The sequence below is a fragment of the Coturnix japonica genome, chromosome 7 (assembly GCF_001577835.2).
Source record: "Coturnix japonica isolate 7356 chromosome 7, Coturnix japonica 2.1, whole genome shotgun sequence".
In the NCBI taxonomy this organism is placed as follows: Eukaryota; Metazoa; Chordata; class Aves; order Galliformes; family Phasianidae; genus Coturnix; species Coturnix japonica.
Window position 1 is genome coordinate 10,516,648 of NC_029522.1, and position 26,225 is coordinate 10,542,872.

General features: G+C 39.6%; 1 protein-coding gene across 14 annotated transcripts in view; it reads left to right on the plus strand.

The window, feature by feature from the left end:
• The window catches only part of PLEKHM3 (pleckstrin homology domain containing M3), a 111,944-nt gene that overhangs the window by 40,953 nt on the left and 44,766 nt on the right, over positions 1-26,225 (plus strand). For 13 of the 14 annotated variants that reach the window (XR_004307848.1, XM_032445647.1, XM_032445637.1 and 10 more), the window contains 3 exons: positions 4,745-4,890; positions 10,292-10,485; positions 22,029-22,092. Coding sequence is in view for 12 of the 14 variants with exons in the window: in XM_032445647.1 (XP_032301538.1) it covers positions 4,745-4,890; positions 10,292-10,485; positions 22,029-22,092 (404 nt within the window). In the remaining 2 variants the exon portion in view is untranslated. Of the gene's footprint in view, positions 1-4,744; positions 4,891-10,291; positions 10,486-14,068; positions 14,210-22,028; positions 22,093-26,225 lie in introns of those variants that run through there. The other variant, XR_004307849.1, reaches the window with a different exon arrangement.

The following is a 26,225-nucleotide window of genomic DNA, read 5'->3' on the forward strand; positions in this document are numbered from 1 at the left end:
GATGTTCAAACTAATTGCAGAGCAGGAATTAAAACAGCATTAAGTAGAGGCTGTGTGTGAAATGACCTGGCCACAGTTTTGGACACTGGCACCAGCATCTGCTCTGATCTTAGACATCTCACCTGCTCTTGGCTGTATTCTCAGCTGCCATGCCAGTGCATAAAACCAACTATGAGTGTCATCCTTTGTAGGACTGGGAATACTAATTACCTTAAATACTCAGTTTACTCCTGGCTTGTGGACTACCAAGAGCTGGCCCAGAGCGAGCATTCAGTCCCCACCCCTGTCTAAAGAGCCGGTGAACTACCAGTGTCTGTCACTAAGTCGTTCCCTGGGAAATCCTATGCATTTTTGTCTTGGAGTACTTCAGAATCTCAGCAAAGCGCCACATATTGGAGAGAATAACACTGTAAGGTTAGGGCACGGGGAAAGAACAGCAAGTGAGTTCTTCATCAGTGCTTTGGTCTTGCAAATGAGAATAAAGGAATTTTTCAAAGCACTGGGGAGAATGCAGACTGGCCGTCTGTTAAAGGATTCACAAACCATAATTGCTCGTGAAGCATGTTTTTGTTGCTGTTTTTAATTCCCTTGGAGCAACTTCTTTGGAAAATGATGGTGCCTTGGCCCTTCTCAGCACTTGACACTAAGGGTTAAAGAACCTGTGTTCTGATAACATTGGAGAAATCCAAACAAATAAAAAGCCAGTTTCCAAAAGTAAAGTTTATTGCAGCCACTTGATGCATAGCTAGTATTTTTTATTTATTTTTTGCTCCTAATGTATTGATGAAGTCTATATGTGCTGTCACCTGGCTTTTGTCCACTCATGGTTATTTTTTCATTGTCGATCTTCTTGGAGAGGGTGATAGATCAATGTGTTCAGTATGACTGACATAAAAGATGTTGTTTACTACACCTAGCTCTGACAGTCTAAATGTTGGATGACTACATTAAGCCAAGCTTTGCTGACTGAAAGAAAGCCTGGGTGCTTAGAGAATGACTCATCTTGTCTGCCTTGGGCAGCTGCTGTGTGTACATGAGCTGTCCGCAGCAGGAAGGGATGGGTGCTTTGTGACCCTTCTGCCCAGCATAGGCAGGGCACTGCAACCAGCAAGCCTGCCTGGGGTGGGTGGCCAAGTTATCTTGGGCTGTGTGTTTCATCTTTGTTGGCACTAGTCAGCATGGGAAAGCTGTTAATTTAAGCCTTAATTCAAGGCTCCAGCCAGTGGTTGGGGTTTCCGTACGTTCAGGAGGGGGTTGGGCTGTCCTTTGGAGTCTGTTAAAAACTAAACAAGAGTTGGGAACTGGGGACTTAAAAACCCTTCTTAATTTCTGGAGAAACTGATGTAGATTATAGCTCAAGAATGAAGAGCTGGATTGTTAGTCTGTCTTCTTTGTGAGTTTGAGTTTTTCCACAGCAGAATGAACTGGTGAAGATGCACAGAAACGTAATGTCAGCAGCTGAAGTGTAATTCTCACATTCCCTGTTTTTGCTGAGAAACTGGAACAGTGTTTTGTGTCTGATCTAACACTGAAAATCTGTTGCTGTGCACTTTCTGCTTAGACTGTTTAATGGCTATATCAAGCTAAAAGCCTTTTGAAGTTTGTGGGTCATTTTTCTTCTTCATATTGTATGTTGTTTCTAAATGAATTAGCTTCTAAGCTAATCTGTCACAGATTTAATTACGGTACACAATCACAAGGGAGTTGCTTTTTCCTGATACTAAGTAAATAACTTTATTGAATAATGAAAACAGTTATGTGCTTATTTTGAGTTTGGTCTTCCTCTTTCCTTGTTTCCTGCTGTAGCTTGCTCCAGTATTTCCTTGCTAAAGGGCTGAAGAACAAGGTATCTGGATAAAGAATAGCTGTGTGTATAGGCCATTACTATAAGAGATTTATGGCACCCTAAACATAATAGAAGTGGTGTTTTCTACACTTTGCAGAATGGGAGGTGTATTGCAGTGTCTTTGTCTTCCATGCTATACCTCTCACCATCACCTTATGTCAAGGACAGAGATCAGTGATAACTTCTTTTTTTTTAACCTTTTCTTCTTGTAATTCTTTCCTCCTAAAGTCTTAGCATTTGGAGATAAGCTTCTTCATGTTGATACTTCTACTCTGCTCACAGTGAGAGAGATTCATCCATGCCCAGCAGCACTTTCTTGCTGCTATTTTTTCTAACCCCTCTTTTCTCTGCTTGATTCTAGTGTAGTTTTGTCTTATTTTCGGTGATGAAAGGTTTAGGATCATTCCTTACCTCACTTTGCTAACAGCATATGACAGCCATCCTTCTCCTATTTGGAGCTTGCTCTGTAACATCCTTCAGGTAGGGATGAATTTGGGGATAATAATAAATGTTGGAGTATTCTTCTTATTCTTTGCTCAGGATTTGTAAGACTTTTGTACAGAAGTTTCACAAATACCATTCTGTATAAGTATTAGGAATAATATGAGAGGGAATTGGTGAAAGTAGTGCTGCTTTGTTCCCCAATGCATGGAAACTGTTTTCACTTTTTTTAGGTAAGTATTTTCTTTTCTGCAAATGTAAACGGTCCCTTCTCCTCAGGTAAACCTGTTTGCTGACTTGTGTTACCAATCTGTGAGATGGTTGGCTACATCCCACCATCTTATGGGGATGGATACTGAAGAGTTTAAGCCCAGGAATCTTTACTAGCTTTGCTTTTAGTAAACATGATGACAACTTTATGCACCTGAATGGCTAGGTGCAGAATTTGCAAAGGCATTAAGCCCTCTGCTATTCTTTTGTCCTTTTTTATTTTTTTCCCTCTTCCTCTTGTTCTTTTTTCCCCCTCATCTTAAAAAAAACAAAGTAGCGTAAATGGTCTATGCTATAGAAATATGTTTGTCACACTCTACATTACTTTGAACTGCATAACATCAAAGAAAATCAGTGCTTTGATAACTTGATTTGAAAGGATTGTAGAAATAGCCATCATTATGAATCACAACAGATAGGAATGGTAAGGATGGTGATTTTCCAGCAGCAGAGCTTGTAAGCTAAGGGGAAATGTAAGGCAGGTGCCAGTGCTGCATTCTCATAAAAAAAAATATCCAACCCTCACATTTGTTGTGTAGCTTTTGCAGAATATGGTTGACTTGAGGGTATGAGGAAGACAGGGAAATACTCTGTGTAAAAATACGTTTCTGAGAAACAAGGAAACAAGCATGGGTGCAGAGAAGTACTTGAAAAAAGGAGAATTGGCTGTTTTGGTAGAAACTCAGAAGCATCAGGGTTTGCTTACCAAGAGCCTTTTCACTGCAGAGTCCTTTCGTTCTTCTGGGCTGGATGTATCCCTCTGTGAGCAGGAGGAGAATGTACTTCTCTGCTTTCATTCATCTCCCAAGGGAACTCTCTTCATAGACTGGAACAAGTTTCTGGCTCTAGGAAGTGTTGGGAAAGAACGTCTAAATAGTACCTTCTCATCCACAGATATTTTAGCTCGGGATGGTGACAATTAAAATCTAAGAAATTGGAGTTCAGCATATTGTTGCCTTCAGCCTAACTATGGGAGCAAGATTGCTAAGACAACAGCTTATGGAGTGGCAGGGAATGAAATTAGCATGTCCTGTCCCATCCTCATTCTCTAGAAAGTAAGTGTTGGCTAGTGAGGAACATTTATAGAAGTTTTAATGGCACTGAGCTAGGAGACATCAGTCTCATTCAGTCATAGTTGTACTGCTTGTTCTGCATCACCTGGTCCAAACACACTGAGTTAGAAAAATCCAGTGTGTTATTTAGCAGGTTGTTTCACTCAGTGTGGTGGGATTGCTGTATGTAATGAATGCTACAGCTGGAATCAGTTGAGGTATCAAGACCCATGCTTCAGTGCCTTTTGATGATAAAAGAAGTATCTAGAGGCAACTTTCAAGGAAGAACATTTAGACATTTCACCACTTCTTTTTACCATGCTGGCACTTAAGAGAGAGACTCTGCTGAGATACTGCTGACACAAACACTCTGAGGACTTGCTTCTTTTTAACTTGGGAAGGGGGAAGAAATGCTGTCTTTTGTATAGTCCTTCATCTTGCTCCATGAGCAGAAGGTGGGTGGTATTTTTGTTTCTTTTACAGAGGAATGGGATTTACCTCTCCTGTGCTTTTAAAACATCGGGCTCTTTAGCAACAGTGTGAGCACCTTCTGTGAGCATTTTCCAGAGTTAGTGGATGGTTATTTTGTGTCTCATCAGTTGTTTAAAACCTTCTCCTTTGTGTGTAAAGGCAATTTAAAAACAAAAGGAAAGTTTTTTGTGTACTGCAGAATACTGATACTAAGCTTACCAGAGAGGTGGTGGAGAGACTATCTCTGAAGGTGTTCAAGAACTGTGGAGATGTGACACTGAGAAATACTGGGCAGTGATTCTTTGCTTTTTTTTTGATGGCAATGACTTAAATGCCTAGCATCTCAGAGCTGCTCTTCTGCCTTAGTTTCTTGAGAACTGGTAAGTACTCTTTGACTGCTCTCTGAACTCTGTCCTACACGTTCAAGTTAGTGGAAGTTTTTTTCAACAGACAAAGGATATACTTTTTTCTCTGCTTCGAAGGAAAAAAACGTAGTGATTGTGGAGATTTTGTTTGTTTGTCTGCTGTTATGTGGAGGTTGATTGGCTTTGTTTATTTTTTGTTTAAATGACCTCAGGAGAAGAAATAATTACTTTCCTTATTGTATCCTGAATTTGCACCTATGGCATACTGTACAAACCCAGTCTTCTCCTCTCTCCTTCAGGCTGTCAGCGCTCCATAGGCTTGTCCAATGGCAAAGCCAAGGTGTGTAGTTACAGTGGATGGTATTACTGCTGTACCTGCCATGTGGATGACAGCTTCCTCATCCCTGCACGACTGGTTCATAACTGGGATACTTCCAAGTACAAGGTAATCTCCCTGTAAGTTGATTTACTAGTGGGTGAACTGAATTGCTGTTTCTATCTAAACACAGACGTTTTACTGCATGTTGAGGGTTATAGGCATTTTCTGCTGATATCATCTGTTTTGACTCGCTTGCCAGAATAGCCCTAACCTGTCAAGCCCATGTACTCTCAAGATGACAGATAATTTAATTGCACTTTTCTTAGCTAGGCCTGTGGTGTTTCTCCAAAAGAGCATCTGTACTTCTCTTCTTGATGGTGTTTTTTCCATTGCTGCTCACCTAGTTGTTCAAGAGACAGAGTGACTGAGCCTACAGGTTGGTAATGCTTAGCAATGGATACTAAAACTGTCAAAATGCCTGCTGGAAATAGGCATAACCTGAATGTGGTGCTTGCAGAAGCCCAGTATATCCCATCTCGTGGCACAAACATTTCCAGAATGCCAAGACATAGCACTTGTTTGGACTGGGCACTTAAAAATAACATAAAGAGAAAAATTTCTTCCTGTTTGCTTGCCATACAAGCTGCTTTTCTAAAACTTCAGTGATCTGCTATTGCTGCTGCCTTAGTGGTTGGTTACTGTATAGTGGGAACTGATTACATGCCCCCAAGTGTTATGCCAACAAACATATTAGCAGTGTTGTTTTGCAGTAGCAGGGCATGTGCTGAAACAACAATGAACTCATAAGGAAACCAGATTATACTAGAACTTCAAACCTAGCAGCCACTGTTAGGAGAGGCTGTTTGATGTTTTGTGTCTGCGAATATTATTATTATGGGCTATTTGAAAAGGAAAAAAATAACCAGTAAATGCCCTATTAGAGGAAAAGCAGCTCTCTTGAGGAAGAAAATTTGACAGAAGTGAAGATTATTAAAAGGTAGCCAGAGCCTGCCATCAGGAAAATGATAGTCTTGAACCACGAATTGCAAGATTTCTCAGAGCTCTGATATGTGGAAACAAAAAACCCAAACCCTCCCTTTCCTAGAAGCAAGGAATAAATAGTTAAAAGTTAATTTTTTTTATGCCTTTGCCAAGGACTAAACTTGCTAGGCCTAGGGCATTACAGGGAGCCCTCGTATGGAACAGGTAGATGGTACAGTAAGGAAATTTCATATCAAGGTGTCAGTGATACTGCCAAGAAAAGAAACTGGTTTGGTTTCTATGTTTGGGGGGTGAATACTTTACTCTGTGCTATGTTTCCAATTGCTTAGGTGTAAGCAGCTGAGGGGAGAAGTGAAAATTGGACTTCCAAGCTTAAGTTTTCATTGGAAAATCTAACTTACTGCAACTCTTACAGTGAGGAATTGTTTTGTATTTTTTCTATACATGTGTAAGGTGGCTTGAGACCACAACCAAATTCTGTGCCAGTCTGTACTTTGTCAGTTTCTGTGCCAAAACACTCAGAGATGAAAGGAAAACCATTGCTTAGTTTGGAAAACATGACAGCATCTCCAAGTATTGGGGGGAATTGCAATAGAGAGGGAAGGTCAAGGGGTAGCAGTGTCATAACTGAGCTGAGATCTCCAACTGGATCTCCTCAGATCTCTGTTCAGTTCTGCATAAACATGCTTTTATTTTTGTCCTTGCTCTAAGCCCATGTTGACTAAACTGCTTCTCTGAGGTAGGCCACGTATTGCCTGCACTTTCACATCCACATCTCCTTCTGCCAGTCAGGGGCAAGGTTTGATGTTTCTTTTTTCTGTATGGTCTGAAAGGCAATTTAGTGTTGGCTGCTGCACTTAAAATTGGTAATGAAATGGCATGATTCCTTACCAGTATATTGATTAAATGTGCTGATTTGGCAAAGGCAGAGATCTTACCCCACTTCCTTGAGGTGATCTTGGTAGTAATAATTTCCTATGGGGTCAATTTTAAATAGGAACACTTAATTAGTCAGCATTTCACTTCTAATAACTGGCCATTGTGCCCATATAAAGCCATGCGGCAACATTCCGAAGTGCATCTTAGCAACAGAGCTTCTCCTAAGGGCAGAGCCATGGCCCTCACAGGTAGTGCAGTGATGTTTGAAAGCAGAGTTGCTGCCATGGGTGCTGTATTCCCCAATGGACTAATTGCACACCACACAGAGGAGGTGAGTAGATTACTTACACACCATGTTTTATGGTCAGAGCTGAAACAGGCTTTAGTCTTCAGAAACATAGTATTGCACATGGACTGAAATGTGTCTAGCATTTAATTAAATGGAAGGAAACTGAATGAAGAATTTGAAAAACTACATATTATATTGGCCAATAGCAATGTGAATTACTATGTCTGCCTGACCATTCCTATTATAAGGTTGCATTTCAGTGTCCTATAACTTTGCTATACTTGGTAATGTTTTAACTGTGTGCCTGTGTCAGGCACACAGAGTGAAAGCAACATGTCCCTGTCAGCCGATGATGCTGGGCAAAGCTGCTTTTTTCCTGTAATCAGTGCTCTGCAGGTACATTGTGTCGGCAAGGAGAAACGTTCACTTTTCTCACCTCAGAGGCTGTGTTCAGGCTGTGCAGCACAAGAACTGAACAGTAGTAATATTTGGTCCTCTGGGATTGTGGTTTGTACAATAAGAAGTGGTTGTGGATCTGGTGTTGTTTTTCTTAATCTTTTCTTAAAGTTGTGGTCTCAGGAAAGCTCCCCTGTTCAGAGGTGAAGGTGTACACAGGCATGGGTGTAACATTGGGACGGTCATCTCTCCCTGGTTCCTGGGGAAAGGTGAATGAGGAAATCTCAAAGGTTAGAGAGACAATACTGAGTTGAGTCCTTTGTCCTCTGTGTGGAAGGTGCTACTTGCTTTACCAAGTGTTCATGTGCCTCCTCGTATATCACTGAATCCATGGCTTAATTTTCCCATCAGTGGATGAGGAATAATGTTTTGCTAGATACTGTGATTGTCAGGGGATAGCTGAGATACTACAGCCAAATAGTTTGATGATTATAAAAGCAGTCTGAAAGTAGTTGTTTAACTTTGGACTCTTTTGCACACCACAGTTAGTGCATCTAAAAACATTACTGATGCTAATGTTTGAAAACTTGGTGTAATTATAGAGTCTTGTAAAATTCAAGTTGTCTGTTTTGCTTCTTATACAGCGTGTTACTTGTGCTTCCATTCAGGTAGAACAATTCCTTGTGTGCGCATTGTTTTGGAAAAAAAAAATGAAGAAGAAATGAGTGCTTAATGGAAATAAGTGAACTGTTTGATATAGCTTCAGGACCTGGGGAATCTGAGTGGCTATAATCTGCCTTATTTAAAATTACCTGCCTCATTATTTTTGTATTTTTTGGCAGTAATGTTGTGCTTGACATTATTATACTTAATTATGCATTTATGAAATGCATATTATGAAAAGGTTATATTTTAAGGTAGTTCTCCTTAGAGTGATGCTTTTTATAAAGATATACAAATACACAAGGGCTGCACTGAAAACAATGCCTCCTATTTTATTATGTCAGCCCACAATGTCAGAGGCAGATGTTGGTGGTATGGCAGTAGAGACTGAACCTTCCCACCAATATCCCATTACATGTTGTTGCCATGTGACAGTTGTAAACAGAGGGTCGGTCTGACAGAATAGTGTCTGACATGGAAGTGTGTATGAAGCAAAGGTGTGTCACTGAATTCCTTCATGTGGAAAAAATGGCATCCATTGATATTCATTGATGCTTGCAGAACATTTATGGAGACCAAAGAGTAAATATAAACACAGTGAGGTGGTTGGGTGTCCATTCCAGCAGTAGCAACAGTGACCAGAAAGATGAGTCACGTTGTGCCCATGGTGTCCCACCATGAAAGGAAGCGTCTCAATTAACTCATTACTGTGAATCAGTAAATTACAACCAGGGAGCTGTGTACTGAGCTGAATATTGGCTTCAGTGTGTTGGAAATGATAGCAGGAATATTTGAATATTGCAAAGTTTGAACCAGGTGGGTCCCACAAATGCTCATGCAGGAACAGAAGTGAGACCTTATGAAAGGTTTTCAGGACTTATTGAACCAATATGAGGCTGAAGGGTGGTGGATGGTGGAGCACATAGCTGCTGTTGGCTGGGCTGTCCTACCTTGCCCACCATATAGTCTGAATTTTTTTACCTTCTGACCTCCATTTGATGAAAGATGGGCAACATTTCTGTAGCAATGATGCCATACAGCTATGAAGTTGTGGGTCACCTGTGCTAGTGCAGATTTTTACAAGGGTGGCATACAGGCTCCTGTTCATTGCTGGTGAAATGGTGATGGCTGTGATTTTAAAAACAAAAAACAAAAACCAACAAAACAACGTGTTTTGTAGCTGAGAATTCACTCTGCCAAGTGGTGTTATTGTGGTCTTTGTTTCTATTGTAGTTTCCATGGAAATAAATAGGAGGCACTACTTTTGAAGTGACCTAGGTATATTGCTTTTACTAGCTTCCTGCCTTACCTAAATCTCAAGAGTCTGTGGTGTGCACTTTCTCCTTTTGTTAATTTCACAGAATGTAGCATAGTTAGTCCTCCCTCAACTCAACAGTACAAGCACTGATTTAAAGATCCACAAGGACTAATTGATTTGTGGAACACACAGTATATCTATAGCACAGTTTTAAGTGATTTGCAGCTTATTTCAGAAAACCCCATCTTCTCTTTTCCAGCTGTGATAAAATGTAGAAATGAGACATGAGTGTTTTTTGTCTGTCTCACCTCAGAGACAGAAATATCTTTTCCAGTGGGAATAGAACTCCTGTTAATTTGTCAGGATCACAGCATCTCTTTAGAGGTGGAGATAGAACAAAGCACTCTCAAGAAAATGATATTCAAAAAATTTCTTGCAAATGAAACATTGCAAATGAGTAATTCTGATAAAATTTATATGTATTTATCCATAATTTTACAAACTTAATAGATGTGCTTCAGAGTTTTTACATTATTTTAGCTACACTGGCTGAGCATGTAGCAAAGGCAGTAGAACTTTATTTTGGAGTTCTGTATCCTGGGACAGCACAGTATGACTGGATTTGCGGAGTATGTGTTTCCTTTTCCAGTGCTGTGCTTTGGCACTTAGTCACTTGCTTCTTTCCAGCAGAAAACAAGCATAAAAATATTAACAAGGAAGAAACTTGATGATCACAGTTTCAAAGCCTAAAAATACGTGTAGTGAGCTGTGTTATCCTGCAATGAAAATGTGTGGCTGCAAATACTGCTGTACTTTGGACAAGTAAGCAATTATCTTAGGCATTCAGCTTTGATGGGCTTGATGAAGTTTGAATTGGCTGTAAGCAGAGACAGTTGGCTCTCTCTCAGCTCTGTTTTCATCTGTAGTTGCTAACTACTAATATTTCAGATGCAGAAAATGGCTGACAAAATGCAGAAGGGAAGATCTGCTTAAAAAGAGTAACGAGGAAAGCTTATCTTAACTGGTCGCATGTTTTTCAGGTATCAAAGCAAGCCAAAGAGTTTCTGGAATATGTGTATGAGGAGCCACTGATTGATATTCAGCAGGAAAATCCCATGTTGTACAAGCACGTTGAATCTCTGGCAACTGTTGTCCGCCTGAGACAGCAGTTAAAATCTCTGCGAGCTTATTTGTTCAGCTGCAGAGCAGCAGTGGCTGAAGATCTACGTAGAAGGTAAGATCCAGAGACAACATGTAGCACGGAAGTATAGTTTCTTTGTTGTGTTGGTTTTTTTTATTTTACCCCTTGTGATCTAGTTCTGAAGATGTTACCCATTTAGAAAGGTGTTGTGCTTGGATGACTTCACTGGGCAGCTGGGATATTCTACTGCCAAAGAAGATGGTTCCAACAGGTTTTATAGGGTCTAAGTATCTGAAGTTGTTCTCGACTGCTATTAGCCCACAGGCCACACAGTGTAGTGAGCATCTTTTACTACTCCTCAGGCTTCTTGACTTTGCATGAATATCTTTAAGTCAGGTATGACAGGTCATGCTCCCTGCCACAGCATCTGTCTTTCAAGTTATCTAAGTATGGTAGCTGCTGTCAGGAGTTTGAATCAGCTCACAGTATAGCCAGGTTTAATCGGTGGTTGAGTCCTTCTGCCCTCCTCTATAATATATATGATTTCACAAAAATGCAGTGGGAGATGCAGTCCCCTGTGAGTGACTCAACTCGTGAGTTATGTGATGCCAAAGCAGTCATGCTCTTGTTCAGTCACCATCTTTTCTATGCATTTCTTGGCCCTGTGGAGCATTTTGTTTATTGGAAAGTAGATAGTCACAGCAAAGCAGAAAATGTTTCTCAGCTTAATTGTTCTGAACTTTCCTTGAAGAAAATAATCTAAAAATGTACAATCTTCTTAAAGCCTGCAAAACACAGTGGTGACCTTAAAAGAAAAACAAAAGAAAAAAAAAAAAAAAGGTTTCTTTTGTCCTAGATTTCCTAAAGAGACTGGGAGATAGCCGAGGCTATGCTGTGTTGTGATACTAGTGGTTACAGGTATATGTAGCTGACATCACTAAGCATTTGTGAGTGTGAGACAAGTCCACAAATAAGAAATCCACAGCTTTGAAATTATCAACTTCCAAAGGACAAGAAAGCAAATGCCATCAGTGACTGTGTTTTGAGCATAATTTTTAGGGATGGTGGGGATCTGAACTCTCTGAGAGGAAGAGGGGACCAAACTAGTCTTTATCCCAGGCAAGTGTGAGGTGAAGTCTGCCATTCAGTGGACAACCATGTTGTTTCTTTGAGTAACCACATGAAAAACAATATAACAGAAGGTTTATGGAGAGAGCCCTACTAAGTTCTTGCATCAGACCTGCTGGACTGTCTGTATGTGTTTGTGTATGTGTTACTGCACAATCCCCATTATTTTATAGGGCTGCTCTCACAGCATTTTAAGAATTAGGATGCTTTTTTATCTGTTATTTCAGACTATAGTATTATCTTGCAGAGCTGTCTTACTCTTCAGCTACAATTATTTTCCTATGCCATCCTCTTCAATTGCAATAAAACTAAAAGGAGAAGAAGATTCATGAAGACTGCTGTTAAGGAAAAGTGGCAGTAAAGAAATTGTGTCCTCTTATTAATGCTGAAGAAAAGAATGCCCTAATTAAAGTGGACAGGAGGAGGCAGAAGAGGCTGAAGGTACTTAAGTAAGAGAGCTAAAGAAGAAAGATCAAAGGAGGTCTAAATAGAGAAGTCTATGACCTAGAGACAAAGGGATGATGGAAAGCCAGGAGAAGGGGATTTGAAGATCCAGAGCTGAGGGAAGGAGGAGATAAGGAAGAGATCTCAGGAAATGAAGAGTTAATAAAGAAATAGAGTCGGGGGGTGGGAGGGGAGCAAAAACTTGCCTTCAGAAAGGAGAGGTGGCAAGTGCTGAAGAAAGAGAAGACAGAACAGACAAAATCTGTGCGTGATCTTTTCTTGGGGTGACAGGCATGGGGGGAAACGGGAAAAAAAAGGTCACAGAAGTATTATGGTAAGCATTTAATACCAACTCTGATTAGGCACAAAAAAAAAGAGAGAGAGAGAGAGAGAGAGAAGCAGCAGCAGCATAGGCAAATAGGTCACATCCTGCTTTGTGGCTGTAGCTGAGTGGTTGTATTGGCTGGTCATTACTGGCGGTTTGTTCATCAGAATGAAACGCCCAGGAAAGTAGGAGGGGAGGATGAAGCATGCGCTTTGTTTTCTTATTTATGGGTTCTTTCACACTGTCTCATATTCAAACTCTATGGTGGAGAGAATCTCAGCTGAGGAAGGGTGAGAACATTAAGGCCCTGGTTTTGTACAAAGAAAGCATCTCCAAGTTGGTTGGATTTGTTAAAAGTACTGTAAGAGTCACCGAAGGAATGTTTCAAAAGCACCAAAAGTACCTTTGAATTCAGCTTCTTCTCAGGTTGTGAAATCTCCATTGCAGTGAGTTTTGGTGCTCAGTTGATTCTTAAGGTCTCCTGAAAGATGTTTGCAGAAAGGGAAAGGTAGAGAAGTCCTTTTCCCAGAAGCGGGTATCTTGCCAAGAACTGGTCCCTATGTCTTTATTTGGTATGTGTAGTATCGCAGCCTGCAGACCCTCACTATCAATGTAATGGCTTTACAGAGCACAACTGACAAGTAAATATGTCACTTAAATTTACCTTTGGTTCATCATGTGGGCCAGTTTTTTTTTTTTAAAAAGGAGTTTAGAAACAACATGAAGAGACAGCATTCCTAAAAATAGTACCATTTCCGAGTTAGAAATGAATGAAGGGAGGAGAAAATCCAGTTATCTATCTGGCTCTGAAAACATTATTTTTCTGCTTGGTCTTCACCTAGTATGTGAATGACTATTAATCACAAGCAAGTGAACACAGCATCTTGGAGACCTGTCAGGCCCATATAAACAGACTGAAACAAACTGTTAATATTGCTGTCTAGGGAGAACTAAAAACAGACTGATTAATTATATTGGCACCTTGCTGCCTTTGAGACACTAATAGAGCCTGCCTTTTTAGGGAAAAGCATATCGCTCTGAGGTTTCTTTTATTAATACTATTTGCATTATCATCATCTTTAAATCTATACCTTGCTCTTGAACTCAGATCACAAAACGAAGATGGCAATGAATTTGGAAACTCTTGATGTCCTCTGGGAAGACAAAACTGTTTACAGTGCTTACAAGTCATTTTTTTCTGAAGAATTCCAGATGGCTATAAACCAGGTTAACTTAGGATCCAGTTAGTTTAAATGTAGAAATGCTATTTATAATGCCTTGTGTGCAAAGATAGGTACTTTGGGAACTTTGTGAATCTTGGCATCTGTTAGGGTACTTAGTTCTGGGCTTTGAAGAAGCAACTGACTAAGAAAAACTGGAAGAGAAAAAGGAAGGAAAATAGGAAAAGAAGCAGTAGAATCCTTGAAGTAGCTAGCAGGCTTACAGTAAAGCATTGGTCTTCATCATTTATAATGATTTGTTTTCACTTATTGCTCCTCCAGATTCTAAATTTTTTATAATTACAAGGGAGGAGAGGAAAAGAAAAAAAAGTAACGAAAACCAGGCTTGGCTGAGAGGAGAAATAAGGCCCCCCACTAGTGCATATAACAGTGTTCCCATGAGATTGGCCTGCTGATGAAACAAGCCAGTTGGTGAGCACCCTGTTTTACAAGGGATGTTGTTACATGTGGTATGTTGCGGCCATCACTTCAACATTGCAACAGACATAATTTACCTCAAATGTCTTTACTCAACAAGTTCTCACTTGTTTTGGTTCAGATTGAAGTGTACAAGACAAGACCTAGAACCAATACAGATTTAGTACAAGTGGAGCTATACAAATCCCATCACAGCCTGCTGCTCCCAGGGTAGATGAATAAATGGCACAAGCAAACAAGATTACATCAGTGAAGTGGATAGGTAGGAAATAGAACAAGAATCCCCAAGTCCATTGAAAGAATAGATTATTCTGTGAAGCTGTACTGAATGCTGTGTTATTTTGGCTTTACTTTCTTCCTTTTGTTTTAGGGTGTGAAACAAGCCAACTGTGCTCCTATGTCATAGTCTGTCTTCCTCTGTTCTTGTTCTTGTTGAAGGCTCTTCTGGGCAGAGACCTGCCAGAGTGGTGTGTTTGTTTGTTTTTTGGGGGGAAGGGTGGTCTTCTGGTACTTCCATGTCTACTGTAGGGTCGTGTAACCTATGTTTACTTTGGAGCACTCTCTGAGCTCTCTTCTCTCTGAACTACACACCTGAACTTGCAGTGTTGCTAGCCCAGGTGTTATAGACAGATGGCAGTAGAATGAGGTAAGATAGTCCGCAATAGATTCTGCAGTACTTTAGTGTTCATTCTAGTGTTCTCTGTTGTAATCAGACATTCTGTGTACGGTGGTGAGAAACTACATGGAAAAACTTCCCAGATACCTGGATGTATTGCATAGTGTTATAAGAAAGCCGAGTTAGAGCTTGCAATTGCAGGAGGAAATTAAAGGTACACCTCCAGTGCTGCAGCCCCGTGGTTCTGGGTGAGCCTGTGGGTTTGTCAGCATAAAACGGAACAAGCCCAAATTCAGCTGTGCTGAACAATAGAGTCCTGTCACTTCCTACAGTGTGGTCTTAGACGTATCACTTCTGACACAAGGATAGATTATTTTCAAAATATTTGTGTGGCAATTGGAAAACCTGTCTAAACACATCACACAATTCCTGATTGATCTTATGCAATCACTATACAACCAAATACCTCACATATGTGAAGCTGGGGCTGTGTCAGGTCGTCTTTCAGACCAAGAACAACAGAAGTTCGTTAAGTCATATTCAGACTGTCAAAAGAGAGTGTTTTTCTCTGCATTGGATAAGCCATTTGGAAAGTGGAAAATCCCAAAATAAGAGAACAAAGGCACAGCTTGTGAAAGCAATTGACTGTAAAAAGAAAATTTGAGAAATAGAGCAGCAGAAGGATGTGTTTTCTTGGCACAGGGCTCTGAGTTGAGAGAAAAAAGGAAATATGTTGCACAGGTGATTAGAAGGAGGGAGGGAGAGAAAGACATTCAAAGAAGATATGTGGATATCCTGAAAGGATCAAGTCTTAAGACCAAATGACATCTACAAGGAAGGAAGGATGAAAAAACAAATGCAGAGAAGAATGCTCGTGCCACTGATTTATGTAGATACTGTGTGTGTGTGTGTGATCATTACACTAGCTAGAATGAAGCATGCCTGTTTGTGGAGCTCTTACAAACAGACCACCTCATTGTTTCAATTCTTGCTTTTTTTGTTTTGAAGAGGTAGCTTTGTTTGTGGGCTTCTTTCAAGTAAACACCATAAAAATACATTTGGCTAAAATTCTGGAGGGCTCAGTATGAACTTAAAGTAGATTTTGAGCTTTCACTTCAACTTTCTGGAGACTGATGCAAGAGCAACCGTGGGCAGAAGGTTACAGTACTGCAGTCTGGTTAGGTCAAGGGTAAACTGAAAGCTCACAAGCCAGTCCTCAACCATTGTAAGCATCCAGCTGAGGTGTGTGCTGTGACCTGAGATATATTTTCCAGTGGATCTTCAGGTTCATGTTAGTGTTTTCTGGTTTAGGGGCACGTCTGCACCTCTTTGTCAAACAAGCCAGTAGTACTTGATTTCTTTCAAAATGATTGTTTTCATTCTCTTTTTGAGACTAGATTAGTTTCGAAAAATAATACAGTGATTTAAAAGTAAGTTCCTTTTGTGGACACCACATTAAATATTACTTGTGCCATTTTCATTCCAGTGTTTTCATATCAGAACTTACAGTAGGGAACTTCAAGGATTCTTCTTAACTTGATTTCAAAATTATTTTCAACCTATTTTGAATTCAAGATGAAACTTATGTTTCTAACTTATTCTCTGCATTTTAGTATTGATGGTTTTTGATCCCTGAGTTTGATTGGTAGTAATTCGTGCCTTTCACAATTTTACCTTAACCTTAGTGAGATAACTACAGAGGAAAGTGACTTACTACGCTGCATATTTGCTGGTAGTTTATGTCCTGATTTGGGATTGCTGATGAAAGATTAGCTTGTTTAGGAATGCTCATGGGGAATTTCATAACAACATGAAAAATAGCTTTACCTGGACATGCTTGGTAATCAATCTAGCACTTAGGGTGGGTTGAAGTTATTTAGGGAACGGTTGCTCGCAGAAGATATCCCTTGTGAAATTGAAATGGTTCAGAAATGCTTTTTTAACCAAAACCCTGGAAATGGGGGGGTGGGGGGGGAGGGACACGGAAGGGAAGGAAAGCAACAAACACAACAATCTGGTGTAAATACCTCAAGAAGTAAATCAATGATACTTTATTGATTTTATTACTGTTTTCATTTTCTTAATTCATTATTAGCTGTTGACTTCTGAATCAGCAGGTTTCCCAGGGCCCTACTTCCCTGAGTAACTCTTATGTTTGGCTGGGAAGTTGGGGTTCTCTTCTCCCAGTGTACTCCAAGGAGCTGGGATTGCTAAGGAAATGCAATATAGCAGAAGCCTGAATAAAATTAAAAGAATTAGCAATGCAAGGAAAACATTCTACTTTTTTTCCTTAATCTTTGTTGCTGTTCTGTAACTTAAATTAACAGTCCCATGTATTTGAGTTAACTGGTGAGTTACTTACATCCCTCTCCACTTCTTAAAGTAATTCTGAATAATTTGAGGTGTGGTGAAAGAGATATGAGCATGAGCTTCTCCTACCTGCTTGCTGCATACACAGTCACAGCTGTCAGAGGTGCACAATGCAAGGATTTAAGAGGTTCTGTTGCCTCTTGTCCAGGAGGTAAAAAATGTGTTCAGGCTAGCAGGAGTGGCAGAAATCAGACTGTGCTGGCTTGCCTGCTGGTGCAGTAGCTTAAAAGTAAACTAGTGGTGATGTTTGTCAGGTGGTACAGTAGCTTAAAAGTGATCTGGTGGTGTAAGTCACAAGGCTAGACTACAAACAGTGCTGGCTGAGGAAATGGACTTGGTATCTGGGGTGCTGTGCCAGCTGTGGGTGTAGCAGCTTCCTGCAAGAGAGGTGGAGAGAACTGTTGAATGTGTCTGCATGCTAGTCTGGTGCATCTGCATCTCCCATGAATCAGAGCTCAGCCATGCATATCTCAACCTGGCCAAACAAGACGCTCCTGGCTGGCACATGAAATCATGGCGCCAGCTTCCCCTTCCCTCCCTGCCCCCATCTCCATTTTCAGCAGGCTTTTTGGTACAAAAGAGACTTGATTGTGTCCACCTGCCAGCTAACTTGATTTCTTTTGATTGTGGTGTAAAAAGAAGAGTTCGCTTTGCTTATCACATTTGTACTTTGGTTATAGTGTCAGGCTTGAGCAGATTAATTGGTTGAAGCTTTAGCCAAGCTGTCAGGGTATTTAACCTACTGGAGAAAAATGACCCAAGCTGATGATAAACAGGCTTTAAATGCAGAGCAATTACTTAGTGCTAACAAAGCACCATGACTACACACTTTGTCCAAATGCAAAAAGCAAAGCCTTATCAGTGATTCTGTTTGCAGGAGGACACTAAAAGATAACCTTTGTTTGTGCAAATACTTACATGATAAGATCCTCTGAAAGGAATCAGTTGAAATTTCAAGTTCTATCTTGCCTGAAGGCTGATATATATCAAACAAGAAATAATAATAATCACAATCTGAGAATGCTTAATTCTCTGTTTCAGTTGGACCCAAAGTCTCAGAATGGTAAGTTTCTTTCCTGCTCACACTGACTGCTCTCTTTGCTAGCACGTTACAGTAAAGCAATTAAAAGACTTTTAACCAACAGGACTTTGGATTTCATTGTTCACGGGGATTGGCAATGCTAAAGGGCTGGTTGGCATTGAACTTAGTTTGTTCACTGCAGACTTAATTCTGACTGGTAGACAGGGTTTACAGCGCTGCAATCCTGTGACTCACAACTGTTCTGTTTTGCATCAGTGATGAAACTGGGCTGGGAGTTTCCAAACCTCGTGAAAGCTTAGGAGGTGCTTTTAGTGGGACGTGCACTCGATACCATTTGCTTCTCAGGGGTCGCAGGTCACATTCTGAAGCAGCAGAAGTTTGAGTTTTTATTGTGATGAGTCCTAACATCTTGCATTTGACCTCTGCCTAGCTCACCCTGAGTTTTTTCTGTGCCTTAAGATTTGACTGAAAGGACACTGTTTATTGAATGCTTTCAATTGACTTTAGAAAAAAAAAATCAATTTCTCATAGAGCATCAATCAAAAGATTTACAAAATGGACATATTTTTTTTGCTTTTAATTGACTTGCAAGAGATTTCCCATTTGGTGTTTGTAAAGGACCTTTACGTCAAAGGAAAAACTTAAAAGTACCAAATGCAAACACGTTTTGGTCTTTTCAGGAAGAGAACTTAAATGAACCCAAGCATGTTCTAAGTTCCTTCTCATGCGGAAGGTAGTGATGTGTTTTCTAGTAAATTGTTTCTGAGTGTAGTTACCCCATTCTGCTCTGCATTCTGTGTTACAGTTTTAACCACAGATGTGATTCTGGGATGAATTGCATGCCATGTAGTACTTTGTTCAGATACTAATGCAATGGCCATGTGATTGTGTGAGTCCCATTTCACCTGCTGTACTCTGATATCTGGTTTCCTGTGGTCAATTTTAATTACTGTTGGCAGAAGGATGAAGATAAGACTTGAAGTCTGCATGAGAAGAAGTATCTTGAGACAAAAAGGGAGAGAGATTGAATTATTAACTTATTCCTGTGTGCCCCTACTGCAAAATATGACATATATGCATTTATCTCCCTAGGTTTAGAGAACCTTTATGGAAGGCCTGTGGAAATGCTGTGTGTCATTCATTTTCTTGTTCACTGGACTGCTTAGTCAATGTGGCTTTCCTGCTCCAACTGATTTACTTGCATTTTATAGTATTTGATTGTCGTTTTCTTTTAAATATGCATTTGTCTGGCATTCTAGTGCCTTTTGCTCTTGTTCTCAACCTACTAGAGGCTAAGAACACTAGTGGTAAACATGTTTTTTTGTAGCAGTGGCTTCCCAAGTTACAATAGTTGCTCTGAAAGTAACGTCTCCTACTTTATTATTTTGGCCTACAATGTCAGAGGCAGATATTGGTAGTATGGCAGTAAAGGTTGAACCTTCTCACCAACATTCCATAACATTTTGTTGCTCAGCTCACAACAAGTGAGGCAAAGGCATGTAATTTATATTTTAAAAGATCAGGGACTGAGCTTTTAGACCACTGAAGTGCTTTCACGTTTGTTCTCTACTTTTGGGGATGTGAGCAGGTGGTGAGGGAGTGCTTTGCACCACTGCAGCTGTTAGAACCACGGACCAGACTGGTTACTTCCTAAGAAGTTTTGTAAACTGTTATTGGTAGAAGTTCTAACTTCTCAGCTGTTCTTCTTGGCCTACTACAATCAAAATATGGTTTTTTTGTTTTTTTTTTTGAGAAAGATTGCAAATTTGAAAGTGTGTCAGCATTACTTACTGAGGGTTTTCTAATGTCTTAATTTTCATGTCATTTGGAAGTATTCTTTTCACTGGAATGTCATTTATGTGTGTGTTTCTGTTTCTAACTTAAGACCGAGAGAGTAGTGCCAACTTCTTTTCTGCAAAATGGGTTTGGAAGGAAGGAGGGATGCTGGAACTGCAGAGTTGCTACTGCACACATGTTTCAGGAGGGGAGGTGGGTGCAAAGAGAGGTTGACTGTCACCAGGGCCTGTGCTGGCTGAGATCTCTGGCAATGGTCATCACTTCATCCATAGTTTGTTTTTCGTCAGCATGCTTTTTAGAAGTTAGAACTTGCAGGAAATAAAATGCAGTCCTTGAAGGCAGGGGAACGTGATGTTAGTCACTGATATTAGTCATTGACAGTTTCTGCCTTATGGGCTGTTCAGGCTACAGACTTTCTGTAGCCTAGAAAAGGAAATCTTTCATTAGCTGATTATTTTCCTTAGCAGTACTGCAAGGGCGTCAGCAAATAATACACTTCCTGGCAAAGCTACCATGCTGTTTAGTGCCTGTGTGATCAGGGAAGAATAAAGGGGAAATTTTAATGAGATGAATTGTATGAGAGCTGAAGAATACTAAAGGCTTTGAAATGCTGCTCAGAGTTAAATCTTAGCAATCAGTTTTAATAATCTTCTACAAGTAAATGAGGAATCCAAGTGTTGCATGTTGTCTGATATCTGGATTTTTTTTACTGTTTTCTAGCTATCTTTGACATTGTGCCAAATGTGTAATGAAGGCATGATGCAGCGGAGCCACTGAAACACATTCATCTCTGATTGAAGCAAGGGTATAGCATACAGAACTGTAAGGGGAAAATGCAATGACTTAGTGAGGCAGCAGCTGAGAAACAGCTGGTTAGGGCAGACGTGCTTGGTGAGTTAAGAAAGAACTAGGGCATAATCTTGCTCCAGAAGAGTGCTATGAAAATGGCAGTGCCCAGTTGCCAGTGCCTTGCTTGCAAAACTGTTTTCTTCCCACTCCAAAAAAGATTAATTTTGTTTGTTTGTTTCAAAAAAAACACAAAAGGGTTGTCAGGATTTTGTACCACTCACTTAAACAGCAGTGAGTTCTAAGACATTTTTGAAAGCATCACCTTAAAATAGTTGTTTAAGGTACCTGATAAGCAGGATGAAACAGGGTGCTTCCATTATTTGTCAGATTCAGTGTTTTGTCAAAGATTGCTGTTGATGGTATTAGGCCTGCTGATTTGTGGTTGAGCTAATTGTGTTACTCCAGTTTCTAAAATCTGAGTTCCTGTGTACTTTGTCATTAGTTTTGTGTTAGCATCAAATTCATATCGATCTTTCAGTATCTTGACAGTTTCTTTTTGTTCATGTCCAATGGTCTTTCTGTTCATTCAGTTCTACCATTGCAAACAATTGCAAAAATTGCTCTTCGTCAGAGCTTCGTTCATGTGTTTAATAAGGTCAGTAATTTGGTTTCTGTGTTACCTGAAAACTACATGATTGTCATGATTGTAGTGTAGGAAAGTGAGTTGAGTTCCTTCTCTAAAGAATATACATTGTAAAATAGTTGCTCTTCTGGACTTGGTTTCTTCCCCCACTCCTCCATGCCCCAAGAGTGATGTGATTATCTTCTCAGTGGAATACCTGAGCATGGTGTTAAATTTGTTCTAGGCAGATGGAAAATAAATCTGGTTAGCTGGCTGTGCCTCTGTTGGTTTGCACAAAGACATTTTAATTAGATACTTTTCTCTTCCCAGCAGATGCAAGGGTTTTCATAAACTTTTCTTGCTAATGTCCATTTGACTTTACAAAGTTGATTTTGCTCCTTACTCTAACCCCGTTGTTCATTTTATTACAAGTCACTCTAAAGACATATTTATTTCAGTTTCTGTAATTTAGCTTTATTCCCCATCTGTCAGACAATAGCCAATGGTCTTGCTTTAAACCATGTTTTATTTAAGAAAGATATAACTTTCTCAAATAAGTCTTTGTAAAGTTTATACCAATACAGATTTTCTATATGCAAAAGAAAATCTATATCAGTCAGATTCATGGCAGAAAACATGTTTGGAGTGGTATTCATTCTCATTGTGGAAATTGTGGAGTAGTTGTGTCTTTGAGGAATGTTGAAAAGAAATTAATGACAAATTCTGTCTCTAATGCCTTTGTTTTGCAGTCTTTTGGGAAAGGGAGGAAATCTTTTAAGTTTCCCAGTCAAAAAAAACCCTATATTTCAGAAGCATATCAGTGCATCAATTCTTCTTTTTTTCAGGATCTTTCCGAGAGAGTATCTTCTTCAGCAAATCCATCTTTATTCTCTGGCAGACCTCCAGCAGGTAAGTTCATTCAACTAATTCTACTTTTTTCTTACCCACCAAGCATCTTCAGTGCTAATTGTATATTCCCACTTCAAGTTAACCAAAACATAAGTTGCTTTACTTTAAAGCGATCTCTGTTATATATGGTTTGATATCAAAGTGGGCTAACAGGGCCATTGGTTAATATTAAGAGAGAAAACCTAGAGCTGCGATGTTGAAATAGAACTGGAAAGAGGCCACAAGAGAAAACTTTGCTGGGAGAAATTTTCATCTGTGCAGTGGAGACTTCCCTGAAGCTCAACTGGAGACAAGTAGTGACAAGTAGTATTTACTTTTTTGCTTGAAAGAGTAGTTCTTTAGGAATTTGAGTTTGCACAGTCCCTAGTGCAACATGCTTATTCAATAAGTCTGCTAGGTATTATAACAATACTGAAAAAGAAAAGTTCAACAAGCACACTACAAAGCCAGGCAGTGTTACTTTGACCATGGAAGAGATAATGTGCCAACAAAATGTGTCTTTGTGTTGGTGTTGATTGAGCTAAGTGAACAGCTTGCAGTGCATCTGCCTGAACAGCAGAATTATGTCTCATACAAGATTAAACAAGAAGAATTTGGCAAAAAGAACTGAAAAGGACAGGGAATCCAAGGTGAATGTGCTGCTGTGCTTAGGTACACAATGAAGGAAGCAATGAGGTAAGATGTGCTAGCTGACCAAGATGCCATCTGTGTTCAAGCTCCTATGCTGTTGTCAATGACATGGAAAACATATTACTATAAGCTTCTTCCTCTGATATTTCACTTGTCCAACCTTACTTTTTCTGCAGGGTAACAGGCAGCATAGTAAGTTGGAGGTGTTCGGTTGATATCTTAAATTGATGTAGTTCAAATTGCCCTCAGAGCCATAGAAACTACAGAGCCACAGATTCTGCAGGTTTTTGTTGGCTGGTGAAGTCACAGAATTGAAATGACTCCATATATAAAATAAAAACAGTCATCTAAAGCAAATTTCTACATCCTTTCAGCATGTTCTGCTATCATCTCTAATAATCAAGCCATGAAATAGCAAGCTACTTAACTCCAGAGCTGCAGTCTCCCTGGTGGGCCTGTCTATTAGCCTCCAGTGCTTTGTAAGCTGCTTAATCAGTTTCCAACACTGGTAGTAGATGTTTTAGAAGCAATCAGCAGCTTATGGAGCACCCTGTGGGAGGGATGGAGGGTAGAAGTCAGAATTCATTCATTGATTTAGCAGTTCCCTTTAGTATGTTTCTTTGTGTTTATTTGTGTTTGCAAAACACCTTCTCTTCCCCTGAGGGCCCAAGCCCCAGATTTATCATGTTTAGAGGCAGTATAATTTGATTAACATTTCTACTGGGGTTGGTTAAATTGGATTTACCTTTTAATCTAGCCATATCCTTGATGTCAGCCTGGAAAGGGTTTTTCACATTTCAGCATCTACAGGTTTGAATTCCCATTGCCTGTTTTTGTTAAAATGTAACCAAGTTGGAAAGGGGTGGAAGACCCTGGTGAAAGAAATAGTAACACCCTTATAAGACCCCGATATGACCCCCAGTTTGCCCCTTCCTACTGCTTTCTCCTTCTGGCTCATCATTTTGCACTCAGCTGCAGTTGGGTTGAGGTATTTTTTAATCCTAAAAGTTTTCTCTCCTTTTGATTCCTCTACTGCCTATTTCTTCATATCCGTGAGCTGCTTTTACACTGTTTCCTGCTGTCGTGTATATTGTGTGTGTTTGGAGAATTAACTAAAAGTTTTATTAAAGATTAATGGGAAGATAAAGCATGGTGAGTGAATTAGAAAAGCAGAGAGGGGTAATCTGCAGATATAAGCAACCTTTACCTTGGTTAGTCACAGCTCAGTTCTGATTGTTTCCTAGCCAAATTCTCTTTGAAGATCCTGGAAAACATGCAGTCATTTTCAACCAAGCAGTTGGATTTTAGAAATGTGCTGAGGATCTTTTCTCAGGTACTAAAAAAAAGTTGGAGGTGTCAGAAGACGAAGCATCATACAGTGTTATTTTAAAAGGAAACACAATTTAAATCTCTTGCCAGGCTCAACAGATCTCCATGCCTAGATGTTATGGGTGTGGCAGAGTACTTATTGGAGGTATCTGGTGAGAATGGTTGTAACTTGGACCTACTTGGCCAGGGCTCTATTAGGGAAGACCTCAACTGACATTCAGAACTGAGGGAGGAAAAAAAAATAGACAAGATGCCATTAATTTTGGAAACTTACCTAATTCTTAAGTGAGGAGGTACTTTTTGTAATGGCAGGTGTGAGTAAGTCCCTAACATTTAACCAGAGGCAGTAGGTAATACTTGTTATTTGTGTATGTGTGTTTATTTAAAATATATAAAAACACACATGCAGCCTATCAGTGTTGCATTGCAAACCAGCATTCTAGTGACTACAGTGAAGTTTATAGCAAGTCCATCCATAGACACACTCACGAGGAATTTATTCTTAGCTTCTTTTTGTCCTCATTGTCATTTTAGGCATTAGCAGCTGAGATAACTAACTAGAGGTATACATATTTAATGAGCAGAAACAAAGTGTGACAGCTTTCCTATTCCATCCCATTGGTACACTTGTTTTTCTTCACAACCATTGCTATGATCACCTCTTCAAAGAATAATTTGTTCTGTGTCACTGCTGAGCCTGCCACTAAAACATTACTGCTTCCCTGTTAGCTAGTTTATTTCAGAGCTACTCCAATCAACTAAAACCTTAAAGAAGGTGACCTCCAGTTGATGAGAAGCAAGACTACACTCTTGGAGTTACTGTCTTTAGCGGACAACAGCACACCAAGAAAACAGTACCTCTTGGTTATGTGCAGAATTGTCCCCTCATCACAAACCTACTGGATGTTGGGAACTTATTCTCTGCTGCTGTTGCTAATGTCCATGGGTTTCTGGACGTATGAATGTGATACATGCAAGCTGAAATTCAGAAGTATCTGTTTGTTTTCTGTGTGTTGGAACCATTTTTTGTGACAATGCTAGATTTTACTCTGCTAAACACCAAATTATGCAGGAGCTGACTCAGATGAGAGTATTACATTTCTGAGGAAAACAAATTATTGCTACTTAAACTGTATTCCAGATTAGTGGGAGCTTTAGGAGTAGAAGACTTGAAGTTGCTATTGTGACAAGCTTGAAATTCAGGTGCTTAATCCACACAGAACAACTAATATCATGCCTGTTCTTTATGTTAAAAAGTAAGATGTACATGTTTACAGTGATTAATGCCACATTATTCTTCACACTAGAAAACCTTTTCTTGTGGGAGCAATTTCATCCCAGTTGAGCTACCTTGAAAAGGAAAAAGGTAAAATAAGGATCACTGTAACAACAAAAATGACTGGATGTCAGGGATGATAATGTTGAGTGAGATCTGAGATCTGAAAAGCTAAAGATACATTTACAAAGAAATAATTAGGAAAAAATATTTGAAGGTATAGAGCATGGGAATTTAAAATGATGAGTTGAGTTATATTGAACCACTGTAAATAATTTTATTCAAAATATCAGCAGTTTACATTTTGCTTGAAGTGAATTGAGCTGAATGATATTAAAGCAATTTTCATTCTGAATCCATAAAGGTTTTTAATGTACTAAAGATCTGTCAATTTTTATATCATAGATAAATTTATCCATTAGCATTTAATTAAAGCATCAGTTTAATTCACATCACCTTTCCTGGCTGTCTTGCTTCAGATGAGCATACAGACAACACAAAGAACTATGGAGAGGAAGAGTGGGCAGTAGTTCTCACAGTAATGTAGCACAGGTCGTGCAGTGAATATGAGATGGGCATAAAAATCCTTAATGGAAATGCTTCTTTGCAGCACACAGTGAGCATGAGGAACTTAATGCCACAGTAATATTACCAGGGACAGAAGTTTATAATCTTTGAGAGGATTAAGTATCCATAATGAGAATGTCCACTGTTGCACTACATAAGGTAAAAAGATTATAAGGTTTCAGAATAGATACATTACTTGTTGAGTGGATTAGGAAGATGTCTTCCCTACTGACAGACATATCAATGATTTCATCGTCCTTTGGCGTATGTAGTAGAGATTACAGCATCTGATAGCATTTTGATCTAGGTGAAAAATTGGTCTATCAGAAGC